Consider the following 27,742-nt stretch of genomic DNA (forward strand, 5'->3'; position numbering starts at 1 on the left):
GAGTTAAAGAGATTAGAGAGAAAATAATAGTGATAGCAGATAAAGGAGAACTGAACATATGAACATAGGGACTAGGCCACAGAGCTCCACTGTGCCACACCACACCCCCCCCACCCCTACCACGTCCGTGAAAAATTGTTTTCCATGAAACTTGGTGGGAGGGTGCACAGCTGGAGGTGAGTGGCGGCGAGTTCGTCTGTGTATACAGCCGCTCCCTATCGCTGGCATCACTGCCATCATTGCCTGAACCGCCTGAGCTCTGCCTCCGTGTCCAAAATTGTCTTCCAAGAATCTGGTCGCTGATGCCCAAAATGTTGGGGATCACTGCCATAGGCTATTACGAAGCCTGACACCAAAATGGAGAACAAGGAAAAGGCATGGAGATATATGTTCCTCAAATAAAGTCTAAAGACTGAAAGGTCACATTGAGTTCCAAGAAAAATTAATACAAATGATTAGTAATGAGAAATAGTATATTGTACTTTAGGGATAAATAGTCCTTTGGGCATTTAGCCACCTCCTTCACCACCACCAAAAACAAAACCCAACTGTTTACACATGGATTTTTAAAAAAATTAGTCTTGTGAATGGACAGAAGACAAAATATAAACAAAATAAATTAGGCATTCCAGAACCTTTTTCACATTCAGAATCCCTTTCTTGTGAATCACTTTTTGACTCATTGTCAAATGAGTTTGTTTTCACACAATGTGGTCTTTATGCTATTAAGAGCAATGGTGATGAGCATTTAATTAAGAGTGCTCCACCATTGTCTTTGGAATTTTCTTCACAGACCCTGACACCCATTAGTCAAGTTTGATGCTGATGCCTTCTTGGTGGATGGAATTCCCAGTGGCTTTCAGATCTCAATCGCTTGTTACATGGCTCTTTGACTAAAGAGTAGCTGTTTTCCAGTCTTGTTGCTGGGAATGTATGATTGGGTTCTGCATGAACAGGCCCACAATTACACCCCACGACAGGGTGACTCCTTGAAGGGAGACATGGATACCATACACCCTTGTGGTATATATCATATTATCTCTGCAGAATATTCACTATCCCTCCTTGTGACTGGTAATTCATTTATGGTCACTGACATGCTTCATAGGACTTGGTTTGGCTAATGGAATGGTGTGGATGTGAAGAGTGTCATGTCCTAGCAGAAGTCTTAATTAAGAGCCATCATGTTGTCCCCCACCTGTCTTTTCCCTCTCTTTTAAGACAGACATGCCCCACGTGAGGGCTGCATCTTTAGTCTGGGTCCTGGAAATGTAGACAACATGGATTATAGTCAAAATTCACTATAACAAACACGTAATGTTAGTGAAAAATAAAGATCTAAGCCACTGAGGTTTTGGGGTTGTTACTGCAGCATAATTTAGTTTAAGCTGACTGATAGAACTCTTTAAGGAGAAGCGATTTTAACCCTGCTTTTAGTATGGTCTGTGTATTCTCCTGAAGGACTCTGATTTCTGTAGGACTTCCTGAGAGTAGCCAATCAATAGGTGATGGATGATTAGTTTTCCTTCATGTGAGATTCAAGTTCGGGCTATTTCAGGTAAGCAAGGGTGCATGCAGAGTGACCTCACCTGAGATGTGTTTAAAAAGAGTCCCCTGGACTACTTAGAGATTCACTTAGTACATTGAGTGGGTGTGGGTGAGTCATAGCCCAGTTGTTGGGAGCCACCATTTATACCTGTATTCTAGTGAAATGCTTTGGAAATCTAAGGTCAGAAAACATTGTTGGGACAGGAAGTGATGCCTCATTTTGGGACATCATAGTAGTTCTCAGTAGGGAAGGGGTGGGCTGGGGAGGAACAAGGAGGAGGAAGATGTTGGAGTTCTGAAGCGTTCACTCTTGTTTTTCTTCTTTCCTTGCAATTAAAGCCGATCCCATGATGGAAGTATCAATCTGTAGACAATAGTTTTTTTTTCTTCTTTCCAAAGTAGAAAATTCATTATCTGCACTCAGAGTTCCACTGGAGAAGTGGCTGAACTCAAAATGTATTAGGAATCCAACTGCAGTTAAATGTTGATGGATTCAACAATTTGCAGCAACCCTTCAAAGAATACAGGCTGTGGTTTCCTCCTGGGATGATCTCACCGGGACCCTTGGCAACAGTGCTGGTGGAAAGTAGAATGAAACAGTTAGTTGAGCCTTAGATGGCAGAAACAGTAGGTGAACAGAAGATGAAACATTAAAAATAGCACAGGACAGGAAGCTGATTTCCTCCCTCACATTCTGATTAGGGTGGGTTAAGGACAAAAGCACTAGGGACTTAGTTTTTGGCTCTCAAATTCTAGGTGTCCAGGGACTTTTTCTGTTTCCTCCAGAACAAAGAAAGCATAGGACAATCCTTATAAAACACTTGACCATTAAGGCGGGCATCCGGGATGGGGATATCAATTCTGCAAATAGAAACTGTACAGGGTGGGGGTGGCTGACACAGGTCATTGGTGGTCTCTGATCCACCATAGCCCATCACCATGTTGTCAGGACAGCCTTGATTCCCTTGACAGGGAGGCAGTAGAGGGGAGGGGAGCAACTAAGGGCATGGGCTTGGTGGGCAGTCAGACCTGAATTCTGTATCTTAATTGTGGTTAGAATTGCTGCACAGGTTCTTACTTTTAAATAAAGACAAAGTCAAAGTTATTTTTAAAAAGTAGATGGGGTCTTTAGGTCTTATTTTATTAGTAGCACTGGAGTATAAATAAGTTATAACCAAGAATACAATACCTGCTCAATAGATTTTGGCAACAAGACATCACTTTGGTTGCGTTGCTAGGTAAACTGGAGTTGAAGGCAGTCTCTAAAATGTGATGGCAGTTGACGTCCACGGGAGTGCTGGAGAGTATACCTAGAAGTGGGACCGAGTGCCATTGATTTTAGTAATTAAGGAAGTCACTGAACTCTCATTGTTAGCTTCTCCACCACGCTGCACACATTTGACTTTACAATGTGCTCACAGGGGCTCTGACTCTCAGCTCTCTGCAGCAGCATGTGCTGCCTATGCAGGCTGGAGACACTGACACACACCCCCTTCCCCCGAAAGCTGCCATCCTGTGGACATCCAGGACACAGAGGACAGGGCACAGTACCTGCGATGCAGGCTGTCATGAAGCAGGCGACGGTTCCCGCGATCAGAGCTCTCACTGACCCTGAGGCGATGTCACGCTTTCTAGAAGGAGCTATGGATGCTGGGAAGCAAGGAAGGAGGTATGTGAGATTAACGTTGAGGTTAGTGATTAGACACCAAATTCCCAGTCTCTCAAAATTGTTCTAGGGCTGAGATCTCAGGTCAGTTGACACTCTGTCCCCCTCCCTTTTTAACTTAGCTAAGTGAGGTTCAAGAGCTTAGTGACGGACTCCACATCAGAGAAGTTCTCTGGTGTGAGAAGAAGGGAAGAGGTTTGTCCACCAAAAGGCTCAGGGGTTTCCATTCTCCACAGAAGAAACAAGTCCTAAGTTTCATCCAAAGGGCTCCCTCACGGCAAGGCAAATGCATTGCAAGGAGGGATCAGCTAAAGAGGTGATCTGCAACTCAACTGCCATCATCTACTTCTACATCCACAGCAGACATCACTAATGAATCACAGCATGTTTCCACTGAACCTCCACTGGCACTCAGAATCCTTCTCCAGGTGGCCACTGCGTAATAAATCTACTGGCATTGGCAAGCGAGGTGAAGACTGTGTGTCACTCTTGGGTAGGAAGAAGCAGTTGTACATTGGAGAAAACTCTTCCTGAGGTTTGCTTGGGTGTACAGAGGAAAACCATTTTGTAAAGCAGAGATAAAAAATAGACCCCCAGAGATTTACTACTGTTGCAGGGCTTTTGTTCCCCCCAACATGAATAACATTACAAAGCAAGATGGAGATCCAAAGTATGTTTTTGTCACAGTATGGTTATGTCACATCTGTTGTTGAATATTCTTTTCACTTACTGAGTCCGCCGATCACTATTCCTAGGGAACCGATATTGGCAAAACCACAGAGAGCATATGTGGCGATTATCTCAGAGCGAATCTGTAAGCAAGCATAAACACATATGCGTACACCATCTGACCCAGCTCAGTACATCCAACTGGGCTTCATCTTGACTGCAGAATCAATATTGACAAATAAATGCGCAGTACATCATGTCAAATACCCATTGCTTTTTAGACTCCTTATATCACCTCCCTGTAAATTTTAAGGGAGGGTGGAAAAGGGATATGTGCATTCAGAGCCTCTACAGAGGGCTTGGGACCGGTAGCCTTGGCTTCTGCAAATGTGATTTCCTGCTCAATGAAAACTTTTAGTATTCCGTATGACCCAACTACCTGCTATTATGTGCCAGGCACGGTACTATTAGTAGTTGCTGGAGATACAAATTGGTCCCAGAAAATATTCACATTACATTTACTTGACAAAGAACTTATTCAGAATATATAAAGAACTGTTATTTCTTGATAATAAGACAAACACTCAAGGAAAAATGTATAAAGAGATTTAGATCCTTCAGAAAAGATATGCAAATGGACAATAAACACATGAAAATATATTCAGCATTGTTAATCACCAGGGAAATGCAAATTAAAACCCCAATGAGTTACCACTATACATCCACTGAAATGGCTAAAATTTAAAAAGACTGGCAATAGTAAGTGTTGGCAAGGAAGTAAAAGAACTAGGCCTTTTATATGTTGCAGGTAGGAAAGTGAAAGCCTGTTTGTAAAACAATATGGCAGTTTTTTATCAAGTTAACATGCTTTGTCTGTAGGACCCAGCCATTTTTCTAGAAGAAATAAAAACACATGCCCACAGAAAGATTGTGCATGGATATAACAGCTTTATTCACGATAGCCTCTGCTGGAAGCAACTTAAGTGTCCTTCAATAGGCAAATGGATAAACAAATTGTGAATATCCATAAAATAGAATGCTGCTTTGCAATAAAAAGGAAAATACATGCAACATGAATGCTGAGTCCATTTATATGAAGTTCTGGAATATGCAAAAGTAATTTACAGTGAAAGGAAGATTATTGGTGCCTAAGACTACTAGGTCTTTGAGGATGAGGAGGGGGTTGACTACAAATAGCTGTGAGGGAAATTTTTTAGATGTGATGGTAACGTTGTATATCTTGATTGTAGTCACGGTTATATAGGAGACACCAAAAATGGGCCCTTTATTTGGTATATAAGTTATAACTCGGGATATAATTCAAAAGTAATTAAGTTAGTAAAAGGGAAATTCTCCGATATCCCAGGGGCTTCTTTACAGTGTGGCCATGGTGTGCGCCTGCCTTCCTCCGTGGCCCAGCTCTGACCGCCCCGTGGGGATGTCAGGGTGCCCACTTGGAAGTGGAAGAATGAATAGCCCTTGCAAAGGGCAGTGAGAAGATGGAAGGGGAATTTGTGAAAGCATGCGCATGGGCCTCTGGCTCAAGAGGGGTTACTTAGGCCAGATAATTCTTTCTCGGTTGAGGGACTGACTGTAGGAGGCTGGGAAGACTCAGTGCACCCTGTTGCTTGCTAAAGGCACACCCAATCTGCCAAAGGGGTAACTGGCTCATGAACCAATGCCAATGACCCCTTTATGTTTTTTATAATCCTCTCCTTGTGATTTAGATTCCTGATGACCAGAACCCTGTAACTTTTAACTAACTACTTGATCTTTTGAGTTGTTCCCCAGAAGCGGTGAAATTTCTGCAAGACAAAGGAGTTGAGATCCTGAAGGCCCCGGATGCCTCCTGATGCCAAGACTCACCCTCCCTCACTCACCAGCCCCAATGTAGGTAGCCTCTTGTTAATTTCAACACAACCTGCCCCCATGCACGTAGCCCTTCCTTAAAAGCCCCTACCCTGCGTTAGTCAGGGAGATGATTTGAGGCTGCTTCCCCTATTCTCCTGGATGATGTCATTGGCATTAAAAATTCCTTTCTGCCTTGGTAATCCTTGTTGTCTCAGTAATTGGCTTTTTGTGTGGCGAAGAACTAGATCTATGTCAGACCCCTTTGGGGTTCAGTAACCAAGGTACCCACGCAATTGAGGCAATCATCTTCCTTTCCAATATCCTAAAAATTCTATGATTAGGTTCAAGGAACATACCAAGCAAATGCTACACTCAAAAGTAGCAGCATCTTTTTTTTCTTTCACTAATGGGATTTTTGAAAGCTCACTTTCAAGACTCAAGTGGTCACGGTAAGTTTTTTGTTGATTCTGCGGCCCCTCTTCTCTCTCATGGTTTCTGAGAACTCCTTTGTTGATGTTTTCAATCAGTGTGCATATAGCAGACAGGAAAAAATGTCAAGTATTTGTGCAGTCCATCGTTCCGGGAAAAGCTGTTCTCTTCCCTCATTTTCTAGTGCTTTTCATTTAGTTCAACTGGCTTCAAAAATAGGCATGCTAATTAAGAGATCGTGGGAGAGAGGTGGCATAAAGGGCCTGACTGTCCCCTTTTCATTTCCTGGGGCTCTGTGGTAAGAGAACATACAGATGTGGCCAAGATCAGTTTTGTAAGAGAAGGAAAAGGAGGCTGGGATGATTGCACTTTGCCTTTGCCCACAAATGTGCAAGATTATATGATGGAGAGATGCAGTGCACTAGGAAAACATTAATAATGCACCCTACAAAAAGTTCTCCTTGCATAAAAGCAAAGATGCCTTAAGTGTACAAGCACTGTCACTGTAGCACTACCTGTAATTGTAAAAAATTGGTAACAGTGTTCATCAGCAAGGGACTGGTTAAGATGCATTGCCGTGTGCTGTACAAGAGAGGGCTGTGTCACAGGCACTGAGATGGAAAAGTATCTGAGACCTGTTACTATGTGCAAAGGGCAAGATTAAAAACAGGGCACACAATATGCTCCAGGGAGAAGAGCTGGGTGGCAGAGAAATAAGGAGGGTGACTTACTTTTCCCTCTGTGCCTTTTTGGACCTTTTGAATTCTATAACACTAGGTATTTCTATACCACTATGTGTTACATGCAAATAAATGAACAAGCAGGCAAGGTGTTATCTTTAATAAACAGAAGATGATGGGATAAAGGGCTCATTCTAGGTACACGGGTGCTACATAGAATTCTGCCTCTTATTTTAGATGGAAGTCAGTGTAGACCTAACTCAATGGATATCCCTGGAGTCTTACTCATGGCCCCACATGCTAGGCTTTGATTGTGTGGCGCTGGTGGGACACCCTCCCCCACCTGTAGGTTGGTAAGCAGAAATTTCTGGGACTCATCTGCATGTTGTTGGTTGGAAATCAGAAATCTGGAGAAACAAAATGTTTTCCCCATCATGACCCAACAATGGTAGAGGCCGTTGAGCTCCTATTTCCAAATGTCCTTTCTGTGCCTGCCTCGGTTGGGCTCACCCCCAAGCCCAAATCAGCTCTACTGTTGTGTCTCTACCCTCTTAATAACCTTCCCACAAAACTGCTTAGCACTGCCAGAATCAAGAGCTGGCTCTGCTCATTAACAAAACTATTCTCTCCCAGCAACTGGCAGTTGGGGATAGAAAACATTTCACTTAATTTAGCCTATTGTTTACTTTTGGCGGGGAAACATACTGGTTTTGGTGGCATCTAAACAATGAGGATAATTGGCCGAGCTCCACTGTGAGGTTAGTTGAAGAATGAACATGTAAGAGAAGGGAGATCTACAGAGCCCCCATTTATATCAGATGTGTGGGTCAAAATGCCCCTGACTGTAAATTACGAATCAGGCCTCTCCTGGAGCAGCTGTTGCATCTGTGTGCTGCGTGGGAGCAAATCTGCATGTGGGGTCTTCGGGAGGTGGGGAGGAATGCCGACGCTGTTCAGGGGCGAGCGGTCTCAGTGCCTTGGGGAGCATGCTAGTTCTCCCCTTTCCTTTCAAAACCAAACACGTGCCTGGGACACTAATTGCAAATGGGTTGTTTCGGGGAGTAATGGTGGTGGCCGGGAATGTTCACCATTTCCCTAGAGTTTCTGTGTTCTCTTCTTCAGGGAAGAAAAAGTTGGAGACTCAACTGCAAACACGGCCTCCCCTGAGTTCCTCCTCCCCCCTAAAGTCCAGGCAGATGTGAGGCTCTCCTTGCGGGCCACTGACATGAAGTATTGACATAAGTATGGGTGCTTGTCTCCAGGTTTTCAGATCACAGACTCTGAGCTTTTTCTTTCCCTCACCCCCTTGGAGAGTAGTGATGGTGTCTTGCTACCTCTTGAGGATGTCCAGGCACCATGTAGCATTTAGGCAGTTCCTCAGAACTCACAGAACACTTAAGCTGGAAGGGAGAGGCCTTTAGGATGGCTGGACTCTCAGCCCTATGCAGGCAGGGGACCTGAGTCCTGTTTAGTGCTGTAACCTCAGTACCTAGCACGCTGCACATAGAAGGCATTTGATGGATATTTGTAGACTGATTCCTGTCCCAGCTCCTGTGACCCTGAGGCCGTGCCCACAGTCCTCCAAAGTTATCACAGTGGTAAGGATTAGCTGTGTGTGTTTCTCTACACACACACACACACACACACACACACACACACATACACACACACACACAGTGATTAACTAAAAATCACGAGGTGCTATGGTACATTACAAGCTCCATGAGATGATGGATTTTTGGTTTGTTTTGTTCTGGCATATCCCAGGAACCTGGCACAGTACCCAGCACACACAGAGGCACATGCAATTGACAAATGCACATATGTGATGCATTGCACTGAGAAATCAAAATATTTACTCACCGACATGTATTGCTGCACACCGTTCACAAATCTGGGTCCAGCCTCTTTCCTCAAATTGATCAATTTTGAGAGGTGTTCATATGCCACAAATTCATTGAAGAATGTCTTGTAACCTATGAGTTTGGCAACCAAAAAGCTGTCCTGCCAGTCCACTCCCATCATGAAGGAGAAGGGCATGAAGATGTAGGAGCATATTAGCTACAAAAACCACAAGTATTAATAAATACTTGGTTAGAATAGTGATTTGTTTCCAGTTCTTCTACCTCATCCCCAGGAATGAGAATGTTCCTGCCCCCTTTGTCTCCTTGAGGCACAGAAATCCCTTTGCCTCCCCTTGCCCATCCTTATCCAGCAGGAGTCGAGGCTGGAATTGGGTCATTTGAAGTAACCGGTTTTCGTGGGGACAGGGTCAGGAGAGGGCGACTATCTCCTGGGGGATGGAGGGTGAGAAGCAGAGAAAGGGGGAGGGGAAGATGGGGGACAGGTGAGAAGCTTCTACAATGTGTACGAGTCCACTGCAGGTAGCCCGGGAAGGTTGCCCACAATTTTTTTCTTTTTAAACCAAAGATAGGTGAAACAGAAAACAGAACATGATAGGAGCATACCTCAAAACTCAGCTGCGGGTAGTCAAACATGTTTCCAAACCAGGACAGGGCTGAATTCACAAACGACAACAGGGCCAGGAAGGCAATCAGATTCACAGCGATGTTTGCCACCAGAGGGATGGACGAGGACGCTCCCTGCGTCGCAGCTTCTAGGAGATTCCTCGAATCCCTTCGTCAAAAAATAGTGATTCCAGAATTACCAAGGAGTTGTCAGGGGATGGACATAGTCTTTGCAGAAATGGCATCATCAGAGCTCATTTGGATGAGAGACAAAATCCAGGCCCATGCCTTGGTCAAAACACTCATCTGAATCCCATGAAATCATGATGGGGTTTCTGACTGTTAAATATAGGTGATGGCATACGGGTGTTTTGAGAGCGTGTGTAATAAAAAATTGGGAAATGATAAAAATATTACACATTTAAAAGTGATTTTTATTAAAAGTCGCTATCAGGGCGTATTTATAAAATATTCATGGTGTAAAAACTAACAATTCAAGGCAAGCCTGTACATCCATCACCTCATTTAAGAACTAGAATGTCTCCGTCACTTGTGAATCCCCCCTTGTGCTCCTCCCTGGTCCCCTCCGCTCCCCTCTAATCTCAGAGGTGCCTCCCTAAAATATGTTTATCTTCTCTTTCTTTACAATCTTCCTGAATGTCTGTATCCCTAAGTAATGTATTATGTAAATCTCACGTTTACCAACTTTGTAAGTGGAATCATTATGTATTCTTTGGCAACTGATTTTTCAGTCATGGTTGACTCTATCTACAAACAAGTTGGGTGTGAGTTTCAGACACATGGTTGATTAATTATGTCATTTAATTAAATACATTTGAACACCCTAACTTTTAGTCTTTTCTACCCGTCTTTCTTTTTTACAAAAAAAGGGGGCAAAAGAAAATGAACTGATTGTCTTATTACATGAGAAAGCTCCACAAATGGTCATCCTATGACTTTGCAACCATCTCAAACCAAGGTTCAGTGAACACTAAGCTATAATTACACTGAAATAGCTTTACAATGAACAGATAAGGAAATGTATCCACATTCAGGTATTTAGAAAGGTTTTCCTCAACTGTTGAAATAAGATTTTTTTTGGGAGGGGTGAAGTTTAAATAGTAATTGGGAAATTAATTTACTACCATAATTTACTGTGCTCTCCAGTTATCAAATTTTTGTTGTACTTGGGATTTGGACTTCCCTGCTCCAACTTGTGTAGTCATTAATTAATGTGTCCCACTTACCCATTTTCCATTTTCATGGCATTCTTGAGGTTTATTTTAGGTTTTTCCGTCTCAGGCCAAAAGAGTTTGGCAGCAGCCAATGATGCGGGTGCCGACATAACTGAAGCCGTTAACAAGTGGGAGGACGGAATCTGTAATTTCAGAAGCGGCAAAGCGAAGGGTTACCTTTTGTCCCGTGTTCAGAGAAATGGTCCAAGAGCCTTACAAGGGAAAAGATGGGGAAGGAGCTAATTGTATGCCAGAAAGCAATGTTTCTTTGGAGATTTGGAAGAGCAACTCTAGCTCAATGAGCAAAGTCACAACTTCCCCTTGAGAGTCAAGAGGGATGAGGAAGGCATTTGTGTTAATTGACCACATCCTCGGGGAGATACCCAAAACCAAAATCTGATCATTGGTAAAAACCCCAAAGAGGATTCCTCAACCTCTCTGTTGTACTTTTGAACATTCAGATAGTCACTAAAGCCCACAGATCACTCCATCATCAGTTTAGATAGGGGACGTGGGGAATAGGGACCATGCCTGGTCCACGAGCAGGCATGGGCAGCCCCCTCTCTCCACCTTCCTTTTGCTCTCTTGAAATCCTTTGTCTTTACACAATATTCATTGATCCGGAGTCTTTCTAATCTGTGAACTATTTCCATTTTCCTCATGGCAAGTCCTCTCTTTCCGCTTCCCACCCCCCCCTTACATTGTCTCTGGGTTCTCTTCCCTATATTTTCAGAATCCCGGTAACAGTCCTTCCCTCCGCATTCCCACCCCACCTAGCACACTTTCCAAGGCAGCATCCCCACAGCGGGGGCAGAGTGAACCATCTGGGGGTCCACTCAAACTGCTTGTTCCTGAGGTATCCTCTGCCCCTTTCTTCTTCCCTCTTCCTACTAATTGGCTCTCCAAGGCCTGGATGAAGACCTGGAATGAAGGTCACTTCTCTTGTGAGCAATCCTACTTGCCCGAGTCCCACCGTGCTGACTGTGTTATTGCATTTCTTCACTGGGCTTTGTATCCGTGTGTGGCTTATAAGCTCTATGTCTAGGGGCACGTGCACCAGTTATCAGGACGTTCTCCAGCCCTGCACCACAGACCAGCTCTCAAGCTTGGCCGTACATTAGAATCCGACAACTCTTAAAAAATATTAATGCCTGGGTCTCATCCCAAGAAATTCTGGTTTAATTACTCAGAAGTATGGGCCTGAGCATTAGAGAATTTGAAAGCTCCTAAGAAATTCTAATGTGAAATTGTTTGAGAACCACTGCACTAGACAAGGGGTCACAAAACTTGTCCTGTAAAGGGCCAGAGAGTAAATATATTTGGCTTTGAGGGTCAAAACTACTCAACTCTGTAGCATGAAAGCTGTCATAGGCAAATGAATAGGAGTAGCTGGTTTCCAATAAAACTTTATCTACAAAAACAGGGGCAATCTGAATTCACATGATTGCATTTTGCTATTTTTATTCTGCAAATGTAGGTGGCAAATTTGCAAATTTAGGTGGCAGATTTAAAGCCCCCAAGCTCCTTGGGGTCCCTGCATTCAAATGCTGATGCAACAGTGACCAACTTTTGCCATACAGCAAAAAAGACACCCTCTTGACCTCCTTTGTTACCATCAATGGGAAAGGGTGGGGTGGGGTGGGAGAAATAACAATAGCAAAGAAAGCAAAGGGAAGACAGAAGAAAGAAAGAGGAGGTTGGATTTTCCATAAGTTAATTCCAAAACCTTCTTACCCCAAAAGAGATGTATGCTCCTAAGACGCTTCCAGCGATTGTAGAGAAGCCGGCTGTCATGATGGCGTGGAGTTCAGACCTGGTGACGTGTGGTAAATATGGTCGAACCAGCAGTGGAGACTCTGTCTGGAGACAAAGAAGGGTGACTACATCAAATGTTCCTTTTTAAATCTTATGCCGACCTACTCAAAATTTTATTCTCATGCTGGGTGTGGTGGCTCACGCCCGTAACACCAGCACTTTGGGAGGCTGAGGCTGGAGGATCACTGGAGCCCAGGAGTCTGAGGTTATGGTGAGCTGTGATGATGATGCCACTGAACTCTAGCTTGGGTAACAAGAGAGACGCTGTCTCAAAAAAATTTTACTTTTTATTCTCTGAGACAGTGTTTCTAAGGAGTGAACTTCAACCGCAGACCAGCTCCATCAGCATCACCTGGGAACTTGTTAGAAATGCAAATTCTCCATTGACTAAATTAGAAACCCTGCAGGTCGGGGCCAGCAATCTGTAGTTGAACAAGCCTTCCAGGTGCTTCTGATGCATGCTCAAGTTTGAGAAGCTGTACTATCGATATCTGCAGTCATTTGAACTCTAGGTCACTGTGCATATATGGGCATGTTTAAATTTTGCAAAATTTTCAAGGCTAGTCATGTAAGGCCACCTAGCCTCGGATTGGACTCTATGATGACCCAGTACACTTTTCTAAGGGTGGGACTGTGCACAGTGGCCTGGCCTGGTGGACTGCTGATACATAAGCCACTGTGACGTCCCATCTTCCAACTTCACCTTAATAGACCCTAACCCTATTTCCTGGTACTTCAGGGTAATAGAGATACAAGTATTAAAAGACATACCAGCAATAACAAGGACAGGCCATATTGTAATTAAAAAGCAGAGATTCTTCTCTGATGAGTGAACAGGAACCAAACAGAGGGTGTTTGTAAAGGCTTGCATCCTGCGAAGGAGTGCAGGCAGCCTCCGTAAAAAAAATAGCTGTACTTTCAGCATATTAAGAGTCAAACTGAGTAGCACGGACGCTTGTACGCAATTTACAATTTTCTCCTCATTATTTCTAATTGTTCTGTAAGATTGGATGTGTTGAGCCTCAATTTATACACTATTTAGGAACCCAGTACAGGAGCCCTCTTGCCCTGCAGGTAGGAGCAATCAACTCATGATGGTGCTCTAATTATTCCTGAGAGATTTTATAACTATAATTATAATAATTTTAACTCCTGCGGAAGAAGTATGAGTCCCCACTCTTAAGACTATGCTCGGGGCTAGTGAGCTGGGCTTACCAACCAGATGGCTCAGCCTGCCTGGAGCAGTTGCGAGCCTCGGATTTGGGGCCATGTTTTTCTGGGTGACTTGATTTTTTGCTTCAAATCCAGTTTCCCTGGGCAGTGGTGGTGGCAAGCGTTCACACTTGGTTTCCTCGGTGTGTGATGCCATTCCGCCTGAAGCTGCGTGTCCCGAGAGATGCGTAGCTTATCACTGTGTCTTTCTTTTCCACCCCTCTGCAATGCTGCTATTTTGAGAGACAACCTGGGCATCCTGTTTCTTTACCTAAGTGAACTTCAGACTAAAGTGCGTTTATCCATGTGGTGGATCAGGAAGGTGAAAATGTAGCCTAAAATCTAATCTTGGATGAGAAGGAAAAAGCTAAGAGCATTTTCCTTCAGCTTCAGCAAAGACAGGCTGTTGGCCAGTTCAGACAAGTTGAAAACGAGCCCAAGTATTTGTACAGCTGCACGGCGCTTGGCAGAATCCTCCATCCATCACCTTGACTGCCACAGGTGCTATAGTGTGGGATGTGACGCTGCCTGTTTCATGTTTGCAGCTTCGAGATAGCAAAATCCATCCGAGTGGAAGAGTGACCAGCCCCTGAAGAGCTGCCCAGAGCCCTCAATAACTCCCTGAACTCAGAAAAGATTTGTTGAAAATCTATATATGAGAGGCCCTGTGCTTTAATCAAATGACACAACCCTCTTTATTCTTCATAAACTTTCAAGAACCCAATTCTACAGCAGTGTACCCAGACTCTTGGGTGGGATCTCTGTCTCCCCCCCAACCTACTCTAAAAGAAATAACATTGGGATATTTTCTTATGTGGCTTTTTTTTGGAAAGAGACAATCCATTTCAGAAGATGTTTTGTTGTGTTTTTTGATATTACAACTTACTTGTCCGACAAACACATTGCCGGCAGCAACTACAGATTCAATAGGAGATGATCCCATAGTGACTAGCATGACCCATCCAATCTAAAAGGAAGAAAAGGACAAAGTCAGTGAACAACTCTTCATATACATAAAACTTCAAAGTAGGAATAAGAATCTTTAAACTACAGTCAAAATGTTGAGGTTTTCCACCACTGTTGGCAGCCTAGCGATGGTGCCAAATGTACCGGCCCATAGAGCAGGCCGGTCCAATCCTGTTTCAGCAGCAAGTCTGAGTCATTGGATGTACTTTGAACACTATACAAACGACAGTGGCACCTGTCTCAGGATGGGGGACTTCCTGCTACTTTCTCTCTCTTTTTTTTTTGGCTTAGCCATGAGCACAGTATTCTGAATGTTTAAACCTACAAACAGAAAATTATGGGCCCTGGAGCTCTTGCTGTAATGCTGATTTCTGCTGGTACCTGTATTCTGGTTCTCTTTCTCCTTTCTCTCTTTTCTGTGTCCTCCTGCTTGTACATTTTGACTTATTTACAGGGATCAAAGGAGGGTGTGGCTGTGCCCCAAGCACTGTGTGCACTGCTCCTCGATTGTGTGCATCCCAACTAACTTAAAATCTCCTCATTTTCTGATCTAACACATGAGTGCAGGACTCACAGTGGCTGGGCCAGTAGGAAGGAGATTACCTCTTCAGCTTTTTTTTTTTAATTTGTGTATTATAAAACTTCCCTGGGAGCAAAAAGCAGCTTCTCCTTCTTGCTCTGATTTCTCTAGCAAGTCCAGGACCTGAAGCATCTACTTCTGTAACATCCCAAAGATAAGCAGGGCCTTTGCATAGGGGCACAAGGCAGATAACCAAGATGAAGGAGCAACACTGTTTTCCCCCGGGGTGGGGGTATCTGACCTCAGTTCCTTGAATAAAGACGTAAATGCTGTGGTTTCATGAAGTATCTAATGGATGACGAATCAAAACCCTGTTAGAAGTTTCCAGGATAAAATTCCCTCTATGGACACATTTAGAATTTTGGTGTCTGAATCTTACAACTTGGGTGGTGGTGGTGGTAGGTAGGTGGTGGTAGGAAGAGACAGGCACTTTGGAAATACCCGGGTAAAAGGCTCTGAGGACTTCATGCCTGGGATGATCAGCTCTATACCATTCACCCTGTCCCTCCCAGTCCCAGTACCTTTCTAATAATCCACTGCATCAGCCCGAGGTAGTACAGCATGGACATCACGGTGCTGAAGAAAACCACAATTGGCAGGACCTGGGGGGACAGAAGCAGCCACGGGTTAATGTTGGGCCCAGTGGCATCCGCAGTTGTCATAGGAGGCTTCCTCTCTGCCTCCTTTTCTCCTGCGGAAACATCCTCAAAATACTGGAAACTCTTCTTGAACTAAACACTTTTCTCAGGCAGCTTCCCTGTTTACAGTCTCTTATTCTAATATGTTCTAGATAAGCTTCAGTGTATTTTACAGGAAACTTCACCTTTTTTTTTTCCTTCCAAGATGAACTTTTCTTACTCAGAGAAGGAAAGAAGTTTTGTAGGGGATTTATCAGAACTAGATCAATAAACTTAAGGCCACCAGCAAATATTCTTACTGTCTTGACATTAAAAAGATCCGATCTTCACCATTAATTAGCAGAGTGGGTCAGGATGAATTGTGAGCAACTTTAAATCTTTATACTGGGGCTAGAGCGACCGCAGAAAGCACGGTGGCTGCTTACACACAGTATTTCCTATGCAGTAAGCATTCATCCTTTTGGATTTTAAAATAATGATTATTTTAGCTATAGATTTCTGACTCACTAAAAAAGTGACAACATTTCAGAAACTAGTTTAGTTCTGTGTTAGAGAAAGTGTGTTTTCTTAGATCCTATTTTCCTGATGCTCTTAGGGTGGCGTCCTTGCAGCCTGTGTTCCCACCAGCAGTGGTTTCTACCCCTCGTCGGCCACACAGAGCCAGGGCTGGGCCCCTCCTCAGCCCCGCCCTACCTCACCCCTCCACCACTGTGCCCCAGCTAAATGGCCAGAGACAAGCTGCCACCAGAAGTACAGAATGACCAGGAACAATCTGTACAAGATCTAATTTAGAAAAAGCTATTAATAATATATATTAACAGACACTTTGTGCTAGTATTCAGAGCTCACTCACTGTGAGCCTTTTATTGGCCATGATGGGCAGCCAGCGCCTTCCTAAAAGCTCGAGGGAGTTGAAGGGGCTCGTCTCTGCAATGTTCCCGCAGGGACTCCGCACCCGCAGGGGAGAAGGGAGCCCACTGCCCTGGAAGCGGGAGGGAGGTGTGACGACACCCGCATTGTCCGAGTGGCAAGTTGCTTTCTTTATGACTTTCGTTTTTTCCAATTCTGAATTCAATTCATGATATAAGCATATTTCCACCTCACACTGTCAACACTTGATCTTTCAGAGATGGCTTAGTAATCTTAGGCTTAAAGCCAAATCAGCAGTTTAACAAAAAGATTCAACATAAAAGTTAGCCTAACTGAAACCAGGGAAATTTGGAGGTAAATTTGGAGTCTCTAGGTGAGAAAATAATTTAGAAGTGTATGAGCACCAACACACCACAAAAAAGAAAGCTGGAGAGAAACCCACATGCATCCTTCTGACTCACTGACAAGTATTGGTAGGGACTTCCCAGAGGGTATGTGGAAGTCCCAACTGTGCCCAGTCACGGGGCCAGGTTGCCTTTCCCCTGCAAAATGACATGCCTCCTTTGGTTAGAAGGCCCGGCTTCCAGGCAAAGGCTGTGCTGAAGGGGAGATGAGAAAGGTTTGGCACGGAAATGGCTCTGGAAGAACAGAGGTTGACGTGGCTGACCAGCTGTGTCTGGGACTGAGAGGTTTTCCCAGTGCAGAGCTTTCACTGACCCTGGACCCATCAGCCATTGCTGGCAACATGCCTATCATTGTCAGGAACATGATGTTCTTTTCCCTGAAGTCCCAGATACGGATACCCCATACGATTTTTTTCATAGATATCACAGTAAATGCTATAAGCTCCCCCCGCCAATATTTGAATATTTGTGACTTCCTCTGGATGTCTCCCTTAACACTATAGTAACAAAATATAATGTGTGCACCTCCCTTGACTTCAGATAACATTGTAAATGAAAAAGAGCGGTGATGTGTTGCATGCCATGGACAGGCTCGGCTGCTGCATATGGCGCTTTGGTCACTTAAGACCTATCTGAACATCTACGAAGACTGAGAAGTTAGGGAAAAGGCAGTGAGTACCTAGAAAGGGGGTTTGGCTTTACCTTAAATGCGAAGAAGTGATCCTTGTATTTCTCACCAAAGACAAATGAAGCACCAGCATCAGTGTACTCCAGAAAAGTCTGAGTTAAAGAAAAAGAGAGATCGTTACAATCACTCGAGAGTCCACAGTAACGCTAGGACTCTGCAGAGGATGGAAACCCAGCAAATTTGTTGGATATTCCTGGAAAGGTCATGTTCTCAGCTTTGCCCCCTCCAATGAATGGCATATGATTATATTTTTGAATTATACCTGCATTTCTGACATTCAGTCTGACTCCAGGAAGCTAAAGAATGAGCCAAATGTGGTCCAGCAAACCACAGATGGTGCATGGGTGGCACAGGTTACCACTGGGTGCAAGGGAAGCCTGTTTCTCTGTCTTTGGAACCATCTTAGAAGGGCAGCATCCTTTGGGCAGGGTGGAGTGGGCAGTAGGGACAAGGGAGTAATGTAGTGGGTGATACAGGTGGGGGGAAGTAGTAATATTAATAAACTAGACAGATTAACATATTTAACATAAAATGATTTGTCTAACCTATGATACAGGATTAAAATTTGGGTAAACTAATGCAGAAAAATCTATTTCTAACATGTCTTGAGAATTCCATCCAGAAGTTAAATGCATCATATAAAAGCAAGGTGTTCTTTTGAACCAAACTTACCTGAACTTGTTTGCCCAACCAATTGAAAGCTATAAATCCAGGTTCAGTCCTTAGAATCAAGAGCCCAAGAAGAAACTGTAACCCAATTCCCCAAAAGACAGGTCTCCAGTAAACCTATGCAGAAAGATCAAGAAGGATATCTTAGTAGGAAATTAATGCTAACTTTGGCATGTGTCTGAAGGATCACTATTTCCTTGGAAGCATTCTCAGATGTGGCCTGTGACCCACCTTCTTTGGGATGGCCAAAGCAGTCATGCATGTGGAATCCCTTGATAGGATCATACTTTTCAAAACTCAGGATTGTGTTCCCTCTCCCTAAGCCTGAATTTGCAGCCTTCGCTCCCAGAAAAGTAGGTAGCCATTATGTTCTGCTAAATAACTTAGACATGGACAGCAGTCTAAGGGCCACTAAAGGAGGGAGGATCTGGCTGTCCTAGTCATGTTGCAAATATTGGACACATATAATTATTTATTTCCCATCTGGAAAATGGAAAGGCAGAACATGATTTCTCTGTGTGTCCAAGGTTTGTTGATCTGATAATTTCTAAGTAAGTAATTTTCTGCCCTGTCAAGGGGCTCTCGTTTCACTGTGAAAGGGACCCAGAAACTCTAATGCAGACCCAGGACATAGCAGGAAGGGACACTCATCTGCTTTCATTTTTGATGCAGGGCTGAGTGGTCTGAAAAGAACTATGTGATTAAGCACAGACAACAGAGATGTTTACCCAAGCAGGGCAAAGGATTTGGGTCATATTAGGTGAACTTGGTCTCTCATTAATGCTCTTCTCTTGGGTCAGTCTTTTAACTGGTAAAGTCTTCCAGAGTTTGCCAAGAAGCCTCAGTGTCTCGGAATTCTTGCCCAGTTCATGGGTTACCAGCTGACAGAGCAAGGATGAGAATCGGGTTCGGGAGACTGGGGGTGGAGAACTGTATAAGGACAAATTTTTGGAGTAAAAAAGACCAAATTGCAAATGGTACGTTGATAAACTGCAGGATCCAATGGCAGAATATTAGATTATTTACTGGTCTGGGGAAATATGGATCAAAATAGATGAGTTTTCCCTTTACATGTGGTTGATGGGGGTGGTACATGAACAGAAATTGGACTTGACAGGGAGAGAATGTCTCCCTGGTTGTGTAACTAGAAAAACACTGAGGGTGAAACAGGAAATAGAGCACCATGTGGCCACTTTAAATAATCATAGCAAGGCAAGAAAAATATTGACTACTAGTTAAATTCTCTCACCCTCAGTATTTTGAGTAATTCATACATGGGGGGGAAAACCCAAAAGATCAATTTCATACTTACTCTGGTCGGGTGCTTAGAAAACAGAAACAACAGGACAATGTACACTATGAGCCCACCGAAGGACACCAGATGCTGTCGGCCCATCCTGGCAGTGTCCAAGACCAGCCAGAAGATAACCCCCAGGATCAGGGAGCTCCAAATCACCCTAAGAGAGCAGGAAGGGAAGCACTGGCATCATTTGTTGTGCTGACATGAGAATCATAATCAGGCTTAAACTAGCAAACAAAAAATATGAGTGAGAGTAACACACCCCGGGACCAGGAAGCTGTGCTTCTGTGAATTGCAACAGACCCTTTTTGGTTCTGGTTGTAATGGCAGATAGCCAAAAAATTAAGCAATGTGTCCCTCTCACCCTACAACTCTTGGGCCCTTTGCCTATTCGAGGCTATATAAAGGGGTCAGAGAGGAGAAAGGATGTTTAGAGAGAAAGTCCAGTGATTTCTTTGAGAGAGGTATTGGGATTTGCCACCTCTTGTTATGGGAGTTGGGTGAAGTGTTGCCTTCTCCCCTTGAAGGGGGAACTTGAAATGTGTTCCCTGCAGTTGGGGGACCTCACCAGAGCCTTAGAGAGCTGCCTCTGGCTTTAGCCTGGATTCGGACTCCCCTGGGGAGTCTAGCGGGCAGGACAAGGCTGACTCACTGTTTGCATGGCAGAGCCAGAAAGGCTGCTGTGTTGGGATTACACAATCCCAGTTTATTAGGCCAAGGATGTGGGACATTTCCTGGTAGATCCCATGTAAGCCTCACTGGGGAGAGGCTGGTCCTGGATCCTACCTGGGAGGGCCACCTGGAGGGAGAGGAAGTCCCACAGAGAGAGGCCGAGGGGAAGGCACTGAGCAGTCACCGCAGGACGTGGGGGCTATGGGAAGGAGTTGTCATTGACACTTCACAGGCCCTTCCTCCCAAGGAGGCCAGCTCCCTAAGTCCGAACTGTCCCAGCTCTGTCTCTCTCCTGGCTTTGAGAGTGGTAGAGGGGCAGGTGACAAAGGGGAGGGGCAGGTGACAAAGGGGAAATGCAGGCTCAAGCTGGGGAGGAAAGATGGGACTCTTGGTCGAGTTCACAGTTTTCATTATTGTATGGGAAAGCACATCCTGATACTTAAAATGTGTCTGTGACCATTGGCAGAAGAGTTGTGAGCTTTTGGCATTTTTATACAAAGTACGAGGTAGGTAGCTCCCACTGAATTAAATTGAAAGGATGATGGATGAGAAAAATTGAGTTGTATTTTGATCACAGTCCACAGGTCACAATTTCAACAATTTCAACTAGTTAACTGCTAGTGATCCTTGACAAAGTAATTTTTTTTTTTTTCTGAGGCAGAGTCTCGCTCTGTTGCCCTGGCTAGAGTGCAGTAGCATCATCGTAACTCACTGCAACCTCAAACTCCTGGGCTCAAGCGATCCTCCTGCCTCAGCCTCCCAAATAGCTGGGACTACAGACCTGCACCACAATGCCCGGCCAAAACCCTAAGTTTTTAATGAGCAAAAAGCATGGAGGAAAATTAGGAGAAAAGAAAAAGAAAAGAAAGCCTGAAAAATTATTTGGATTCACTAGTCAACAAAGAAGTGCAACGAATGAGATAGTGGTGGGTTAAATCAATCAGAAATGGATATAAAGATTTATATTCATCATAACATTTAAAATAGCAAAAATTTGTAAGAACAATAAATGGTCAATCATACAGGAATACAAGTGAAAAAATCAGATTCAAGACTGAATTCTGTTCTATGATCTGCATTTTGAAAACAAATTTTAAAGAGACTATGTATAACTTGTATAAGAAGAAAAAAGTTGCAGAAAATGAAAGCTCATTGCAGATGTGTTGTCAGCAATCTCTAGCATTTTGTACTTATAGAACAGTTCTTTATAAATAGGTACTGAGATTAGATGGCATTCGTGCTGCTGTCCCCTGTCTTGTGCCAGGACAGATATTAGTGATCCATCACGAAGCCCTTCCACTGACAGGTTAGAGGGAGAGCTAAAGCCATTCCTGCTATGACTAAACCCTCCCACTATTGTACACTCCTGACTGCTTCTTGATACGTGGGCATGTAATTGTCTATCTAATACAGCACAAGAAAAGTTATTAGATTAACATCCCTTGAACAGCATTTATCATTTAATAACACTTGAAATTAAGGCAGTTTGTAGGGACATTTGGACACATCTCAAGTGAGTCATCACCTCATCTAGGCCTTGATTTCCTATTTGTAAAATGAAGACATTATAACAGATCATTCCCTAGGTTGTTTCTAGCTTCAATATCCCATAAATGAGGAAGCAATTTCAGAACAAATTCGTGGAACCGTGTTAGAAAAGAACAACACCCCTTTCAACTGCAATAAGAGAACCGATTGCATTTACCACTTTAGCCAGAACCAATGGCCATTCAGAAGCCTTCTGCCAGGAGATAGGATCTTGTCAATTCGAGGTTCATATCTGGCCATCAGGTGATCCCAGACAACAAAGAAGATGGCTATCACGGTGATCACAAAAAGAGGAAGGGCTCTGTGAAAGTTCAGCACACAGGCTGCAATCACCATAGCCAGATAACCTGTCCAGGAAGCAAACACAGACGTTGAGCATGCATACCAGCTGGATGCCAGCCTCAGCCTGGATGTCAGGCAAGGGGAGGTTTAATCAAGGGGCCATTGAATGCAGAAGCATTCTTGATTTGTTTACTGGTTTCTCCAATGGGCGTTTCTGATGTTTTTCAAACCAAGTCCCTAAGATTCTCACCATGAAAGCAAGGAGGACAGGGTGCTAGGTCCTTTTTCTTATAGGACCTACTGAGTTTGAGGCCGGATCATTGGGCCTCCCAACTTAGTACTAACCATTTTTCCCCGTAGCATTCAGACTTGGCAGGGCAGCTACTATGAGAGACAGGCCATGTGTTGAAGCAACACTAGCATACGGGTATTGACTCCCCTGGTTTGCACCTCACATTTGGCCTCAGCTTGAGTAGGAAAATAGACTTACCAACAATAGACCATGTCTCTAAGTGCCACAGAATGTCCAAAGACAAGGGGTGAGGGCAGTTACCAAGGTGGCTGCTTTTGAAGAGCAGATGTGAGGATAAGAATAAAGTTTCCTACTCTTAAAGGTCAGCAAAGACGGTCTGCAGGTTAAATCCATTTGGCCTGCCATATGTTTCTGTAGGTGGCAAGTGCAATTGAGTTTGCATATTTGTGTTCTACCAATATGGTGATGGAACACAGCCATGTCTATCTGCTTATGTACTGTTATGGCTGCTTTTTCACTATAATGGCAGAGTGATGTGGTTTTGAGCTTATCCTAGCCTACTCTCTGGCCTGGCAGAGAGAAAGTTTCCCAACCCTGCTGTTTCCTGTTGCCGCTGTCTGAGCACCAGCAAACCGCTGACCTCAGTGGTGCAGCAGTCTGGGATTAATGTCTGTGGGCTTGGGTGGGAATGCCCGTATTTTATATGACAGGAGTGTCCTTTAAAATGGGCTGAGGAGCCCTTTGCTTTGGAGGGAGTGAAAACTGGAGACATTGGGTCTTGCCTTCGGGCAAGAGGAGTGAGCTGGAGGGCCCTAGGATCCTCAGGTTGCATTCACAGAAAGCATTAATTGCTTGCATTAACCACTCTACCCCCTCAAATCCACGTGACAAAAATGAAAGCTATATGAGCCTTTGAGAGAGGTGACTCAAAAAATTAGCTGCTGGCCTCAAACAATTTGTGTAGGTTTCTCCTGCTGAGACTCAAGACATAGGGGCTTATTGATTTCCCTCTCTGTGTGACTCAGTGAGGGCCAGGAGGAGGTTTATTCTCTTTCCACACAGTCAACATTTGAGGGATTCCCCCCAAAATAGACTGTGGTATCCCCACCCCGTTTGTTATTTACCTGCTAACAAAATGCCCCAGATGATGTACCGAAGAATGGTTTTGTGTTTCCTACAAAAATCACAAACTGTATCGTACTTCTTTTCCAAACACCTGTAACACAAAAGGAAAAAGGCAGCCAGAAGTAAATATCAAAAACATGAAATAAACTGGCATGATAAGGCTAGAGTAGGCTTTGTAAAACAGGCAAGCAAGCAAATTTGTGAAGCATATGTCTCACAAAATAGAAATGGGAAACTCATTTCATCTTAGACTAAAATCAGCCATGACTTGGCTCAACCCTCACTGAATAACTGTGCCAAGCCCCGAGGGATTAAGGAGATACAGAAAACACGCCGGGAAGGCAGCAGGGGGGATGGATCACCAAGCAAAAGCAGAAGCAAATCGCAGGAGGAGAGTGTTTCTGGTTAGTCTATGAGAGCCTCTGTTAGCTTCAACTAATGGTTATTAAATGTTTGCTGGTAAAAAAAAATAAAAAGCTGAAGAACTGCCATCCCTCCTGGTTCCCCAAAGTTTGAGCACGTTGGTGGATCCCTGTCTTAGACCATCCATTCCCTTTAGTCCAAGACTGACTGACTTCACTGGGTATGTATTAAAGGCAAAGCAGGATTTTGTGGATTTGAGGGCTATTAACAAATGGGTTGTCACAGCTTTCTCGGAAAGTTCGGGAATTAGTGGAATGTCTGTTTCTGTCCAGGGCATTTTCTTTGGAGACAGAGTCTCACTCTGTTGTCCTGGCTAGAGTGCAGTGGTGTCATCCTAACCACAGCAGCCTCAGACTCCTGGCCTCAAGTGATCCTCCTGCCTCAGCCTCCCGAGTAGCTGGAACTACAGACCTGCACCGTACTGCCCAGCTAATTTTTCTATTTTTAGTAGAGATGGAGTTCGCTCTTGCTCAGGCTGGTCTTAAACTCCTGAGCTCAAGCGATCCTCCTGCCTTGGCCTCCCAGAGTGCTAGTATTGCAGGTGTGAGCCACCATGCCCGGGCCTGTCCAGGGCTTTGATACAGGTGGGTAGGAAGCACATGAGTGATGTGTATGTCTCATCATGTCTCCTGGGGAGGATGGTGTCCAGTGGTCCCTCAGGAGTGCTTTTGGAGAGGTCACGGGACCATAGCCACAGTGGCTCTCCTCTCCTCCGGGGATCTTCTTGTCCCCAGGTAGGAGCCTCTTTCCTTGGAGGCCTCCTGTTCTCCCACTTGAGGTGGGGTGGGAGGAATTTACATACACATTTAACCATTACCACTTCCAGACCACTGGATAGCATTTCTAAAATGACCATTTCTCACCCCATATAGACGATTCCCAGTCTCTGGGATCTCAGGGGACTTGACCCCTATCTGGGACACCTGCTCTCCCCTTGGTTAATGCCTCCACTTCCAATTGTCTTGCCTGTGTGTCCAGGACTCAGCCACCTCTGAAGCTTCAGGACACAGTTCAAGTCCTTCTAGAAAGCTTTCTTGCATCTTTTCAGAGAAGCACATTCCTCTGCCCTTTATTCTTACTGTCTTCTTTGATTGTGATTTGTTATAAACCCATTACTGACAGTAACATCCTGGAGAGTAGATGTCTGTGAGCCACACACAGCAGCACCAGGAGTAGGGCTTTGGATATTAGGGTGCTCAAAGGGCATTCCTCGATTTCATAGATAAGCAGAATGGGAGTGCATACTGCTTATCTGGAACAGTGTTTTATAGCTGAGAGTTGGGACCCATTAGTGGATTGTGAAGTCCACACATGATATCTACCATTAAAAAAGAAAGCATCAGGGGGTGTCACACCTAAGAATGATAGGGATACTTTCATGAAACTTCCATTGTTATATGTGTGAATCTGTGTACTGACAATTAGAAACAGCCCTCTAGAAGACCCTGGGTGCATACAAGCATAGTGAAGACTGTTTCTCATGGGCTGATTGAGGAAAGACCAATGGTGCATTACTGAGTTGAAGCTACAGTGCTAAAAAGTGGCAGCACAGAGGGTGGCATTTAATAGGGTACATCCATCTACTGTAGGTTCACTCAGTCAGATTCTTTAATGCCAGGGAATGGGTGTAGTCAGTCCATTATAGCAAATCTGACTCTGCATAAAGTAAGGTGGCTGGAAATAGGCATCTTTGGTCATTTGGTTTTCCAGGCTGAACCATTCCCAGCCTCCTGGTAGTGATTTCAGTCCCATTAACATCACTGAAACCTGAGTCCCCCTGAACACCCAAGAGAATTTCCCAGCGTCAGAGGCTCATAAAGTAAAATGAAGGGTGAACCTGAGCACAGGCTTCTGACCATGGTATATATGTGACAGGCATTCCCAACCCCGGTTCTGACCAACGCCAGAGGTATCTTCCGATACATAAAAACAAAGTTCCTCAGAGACATAGGAATGTGAATAACATTTAAATAGGAATTTAGAAAATGGACAAATACTGTAGTGTGATGGTAGAGCAGTAGACAAACCCGAACTAGGATCAGAAGGTGAAATTGTAAGCTGACTCTGTCCTCTCTAGCTGATGTGGGCAAGTCACTCCACTGAGCTTCATTTTCCTGGTTCAGAAAATAAAATAATCTTGCCTCTCTTCCCTTACAGAGTTGTAAGGACTTGGAATACCTTTGGGACACTATAAGGTGAGAGCAACAGTTTGTTGGGGTTTAAAGTGGATCGGGTTTTGAGAAATCTATTGCTATTGATTGACATCGAGAAGATGAATTAAATACTTTGGTATGGACTGGAGCAATTAGTTGATAATTTACACCTTTAATTAGAAAACTGTCATGGGTGAATTTAAATCTAGACATTGGGTTCCTGGGACATCAGCAGTCTGAACTGACCACATTCATCATCTGAGAGTTCCATTAATTGCTCTGAAAATGGTGCTGCGTGGGGAGAGTGAATGGGGGGTGGGTGGTGACAATCTCTAATAAATCACAAGAGATGTGAAAAATTAAGTGGGGACAAAACAAAGTGGTGAAACCAAATAGGAGGTAGGTGTGGTTATTTCTCTGGTTTAAAAACTGTACCCCTTTTCGTGCATCTCTTGGTCGTCCTCCACGTCATCCTTGTTTCTTGTAGAATCCTGCTCAATGGTAACTCGTTCTTCACCCTAGAAACCAAACATCGGCGGAGCAGAGATGGGATAATGAGAATCGTAGGCGTAATGGACCCCAGCCTTCTTTGCTTAGAACTCTGGCAAAGAGCTTTCAATAAGTCCCTTTAAATTATTATGCAAGAAGATGGCTCCTATTATCTACTGCACAGACATTTTCTTTCCTCCTATTATCACAAAAAAGTCCAGGATCACATTTAATTCTCCCTTTCCTTCCAAAGGAGCAGTTGGTATTTTTTCCTTTTCTTAAGGGACAGGCTCATATTTGTGCTTTTTGCTCCTGTCTCTACTGTAATCATTCAACCCCAGCTCCGTTTTCAGCCAAGTGCTAAATGAAGTTAATAACAGAGGCTGCATAAATCTCCCTTAATACTCTGCCAGCCCTGTTTCCAAAGGACTGAGACCACAGCTGGATTTATTTTCCTGGCAGCCCAAGGCTGGGTCTGCGGATACGAACGCAAGCTCGGCATCTTGGAGAGCTGATAAACCTCCCCTTGGAACTAGGGTTCTTCTTTCAGTCAGGCTAAAGAGGAATATTTCTCTTCTCAGCCAGCCCTGGCTCTCATTAACTGAGTGAAGTATATCCCTGGGCTATTTTTTTCATGGACAACCTTTCTAGGTACAGTTTGACATTTCACATACCCATGGCCCGTAATCCCAGGATGCAGAGGATTTCCTACCTGTCTGCACTCTGTAATAATGTCTCAAACAATAGGGCTGGCTACTGTTACCAATGGTAGTGAAAGCTGGGCAGGAAGTATACACATTGGGAACAGTTTGGGGTGTGCTCTAAGACACATAATGACAAATCTCAGCTTTTGTGTTCTGTCATATCCAATGTAGCCTTTGATTCTCTTAAAAAAAATCATAGAAGTAAATCATGAGCATGTTTCTGGGCTGAAAGGATCATCAAAAATCATACAGTCCTTTGATGCCAAGCTCCATTGTCCTTCTGACCCAGATGACATGGGTTCTCTGGGCTGGACCCCAGAAACGAGGAAGGTGAGAGGATAATTGGAAGAGAAACCAGCTGAGTCCAAGCTGCAGCTGCTGGGGACGTGGTAGAGATGAGTTGTA

General features: G+C 44.1%; 1 protein-coding gene across 1 annotated transcript in view; it reads right to left on the bottom strand.

Moving 5' to 3' along the window:
- Positions 1–455: 455 nt before the first annotated feature.
- Positions 456–27,742, bottom strand: part of SLC28A3 (solute carrier family 28 member 3) — a 60,717-nt gene continuing 33,430 nt past the window's right edge. The window contains exons 4-19 of the mRNA XM_045562232.1: positions 26,580–26,662; positions 23,568–23,659; positions 22,066–22,255; positions 19,701–19,845; positions 18,392–18,505; positions 17,734–17,811; positions 15,641–15,721; positions 14,460–14,540; positions 12,281–12,406; positions 10,559–10,689; positions 9,312–9,480; positions 8,707–8,904; positions 3,945–4,026; positions 3,100–3,198; positions 2,738–2,858; positions 456–2,124 (exon numbers count right to left, since the gene is read on the bottom strand). Of these exons, the coding sequence (XP_045418188.1) occupies positions 1,998–2,124; positions 2,738–2,858; positions 3,100–3,198; positions 3,945–4,026; positions 8,707–8,904; positions 9,312–9,480; positions 10,559–10,689; positions 12,281–12,406; positions 14,460–14,540; positions 15,641–15,721; positions 17,734–17,811; positions 18,392–18,505; positions 19,701–19,845; positions 22,066–22,255; positions 23,568–23,659; positions 26,580–26,662 (1,917 nt within the window). The 3' untranslated portion in view covers positions 456–1,997. The remainder of the gene's footprint in view (positions 2,125–2,737; positions 2,859–3,099; positions 3,199–3,944; positions 4,027–8,706; positions 8,905–9,311; positions 9,481–10,558; positions 10,690–12,280; positions 12,407–14,459; positions 14,541–15,640; positions 15,722–17,733; positions 17,812–18,391; positions 18,506–19,700; positions 19,846–22,065; positions 22,256–23,567; positions 23,660–26,579; positions 26,663–27,742) is intronic.

The sequence above is a fragment of the Lemur catta genome, chromosome 10, assembly GCF_020740605.2.
Source record: "Lemur catta isolate mLemCat1 chromosome 10, mLemCat1.pri, whole genome shotgun sequence".
In the NCBI taxonomy this organism is placed as follows: domain Eukaryota; kingdom Metazoa; phylum Chordata; class Mammalia; order Primates; family Lemuridae; genus Lemur; species Lemur catta.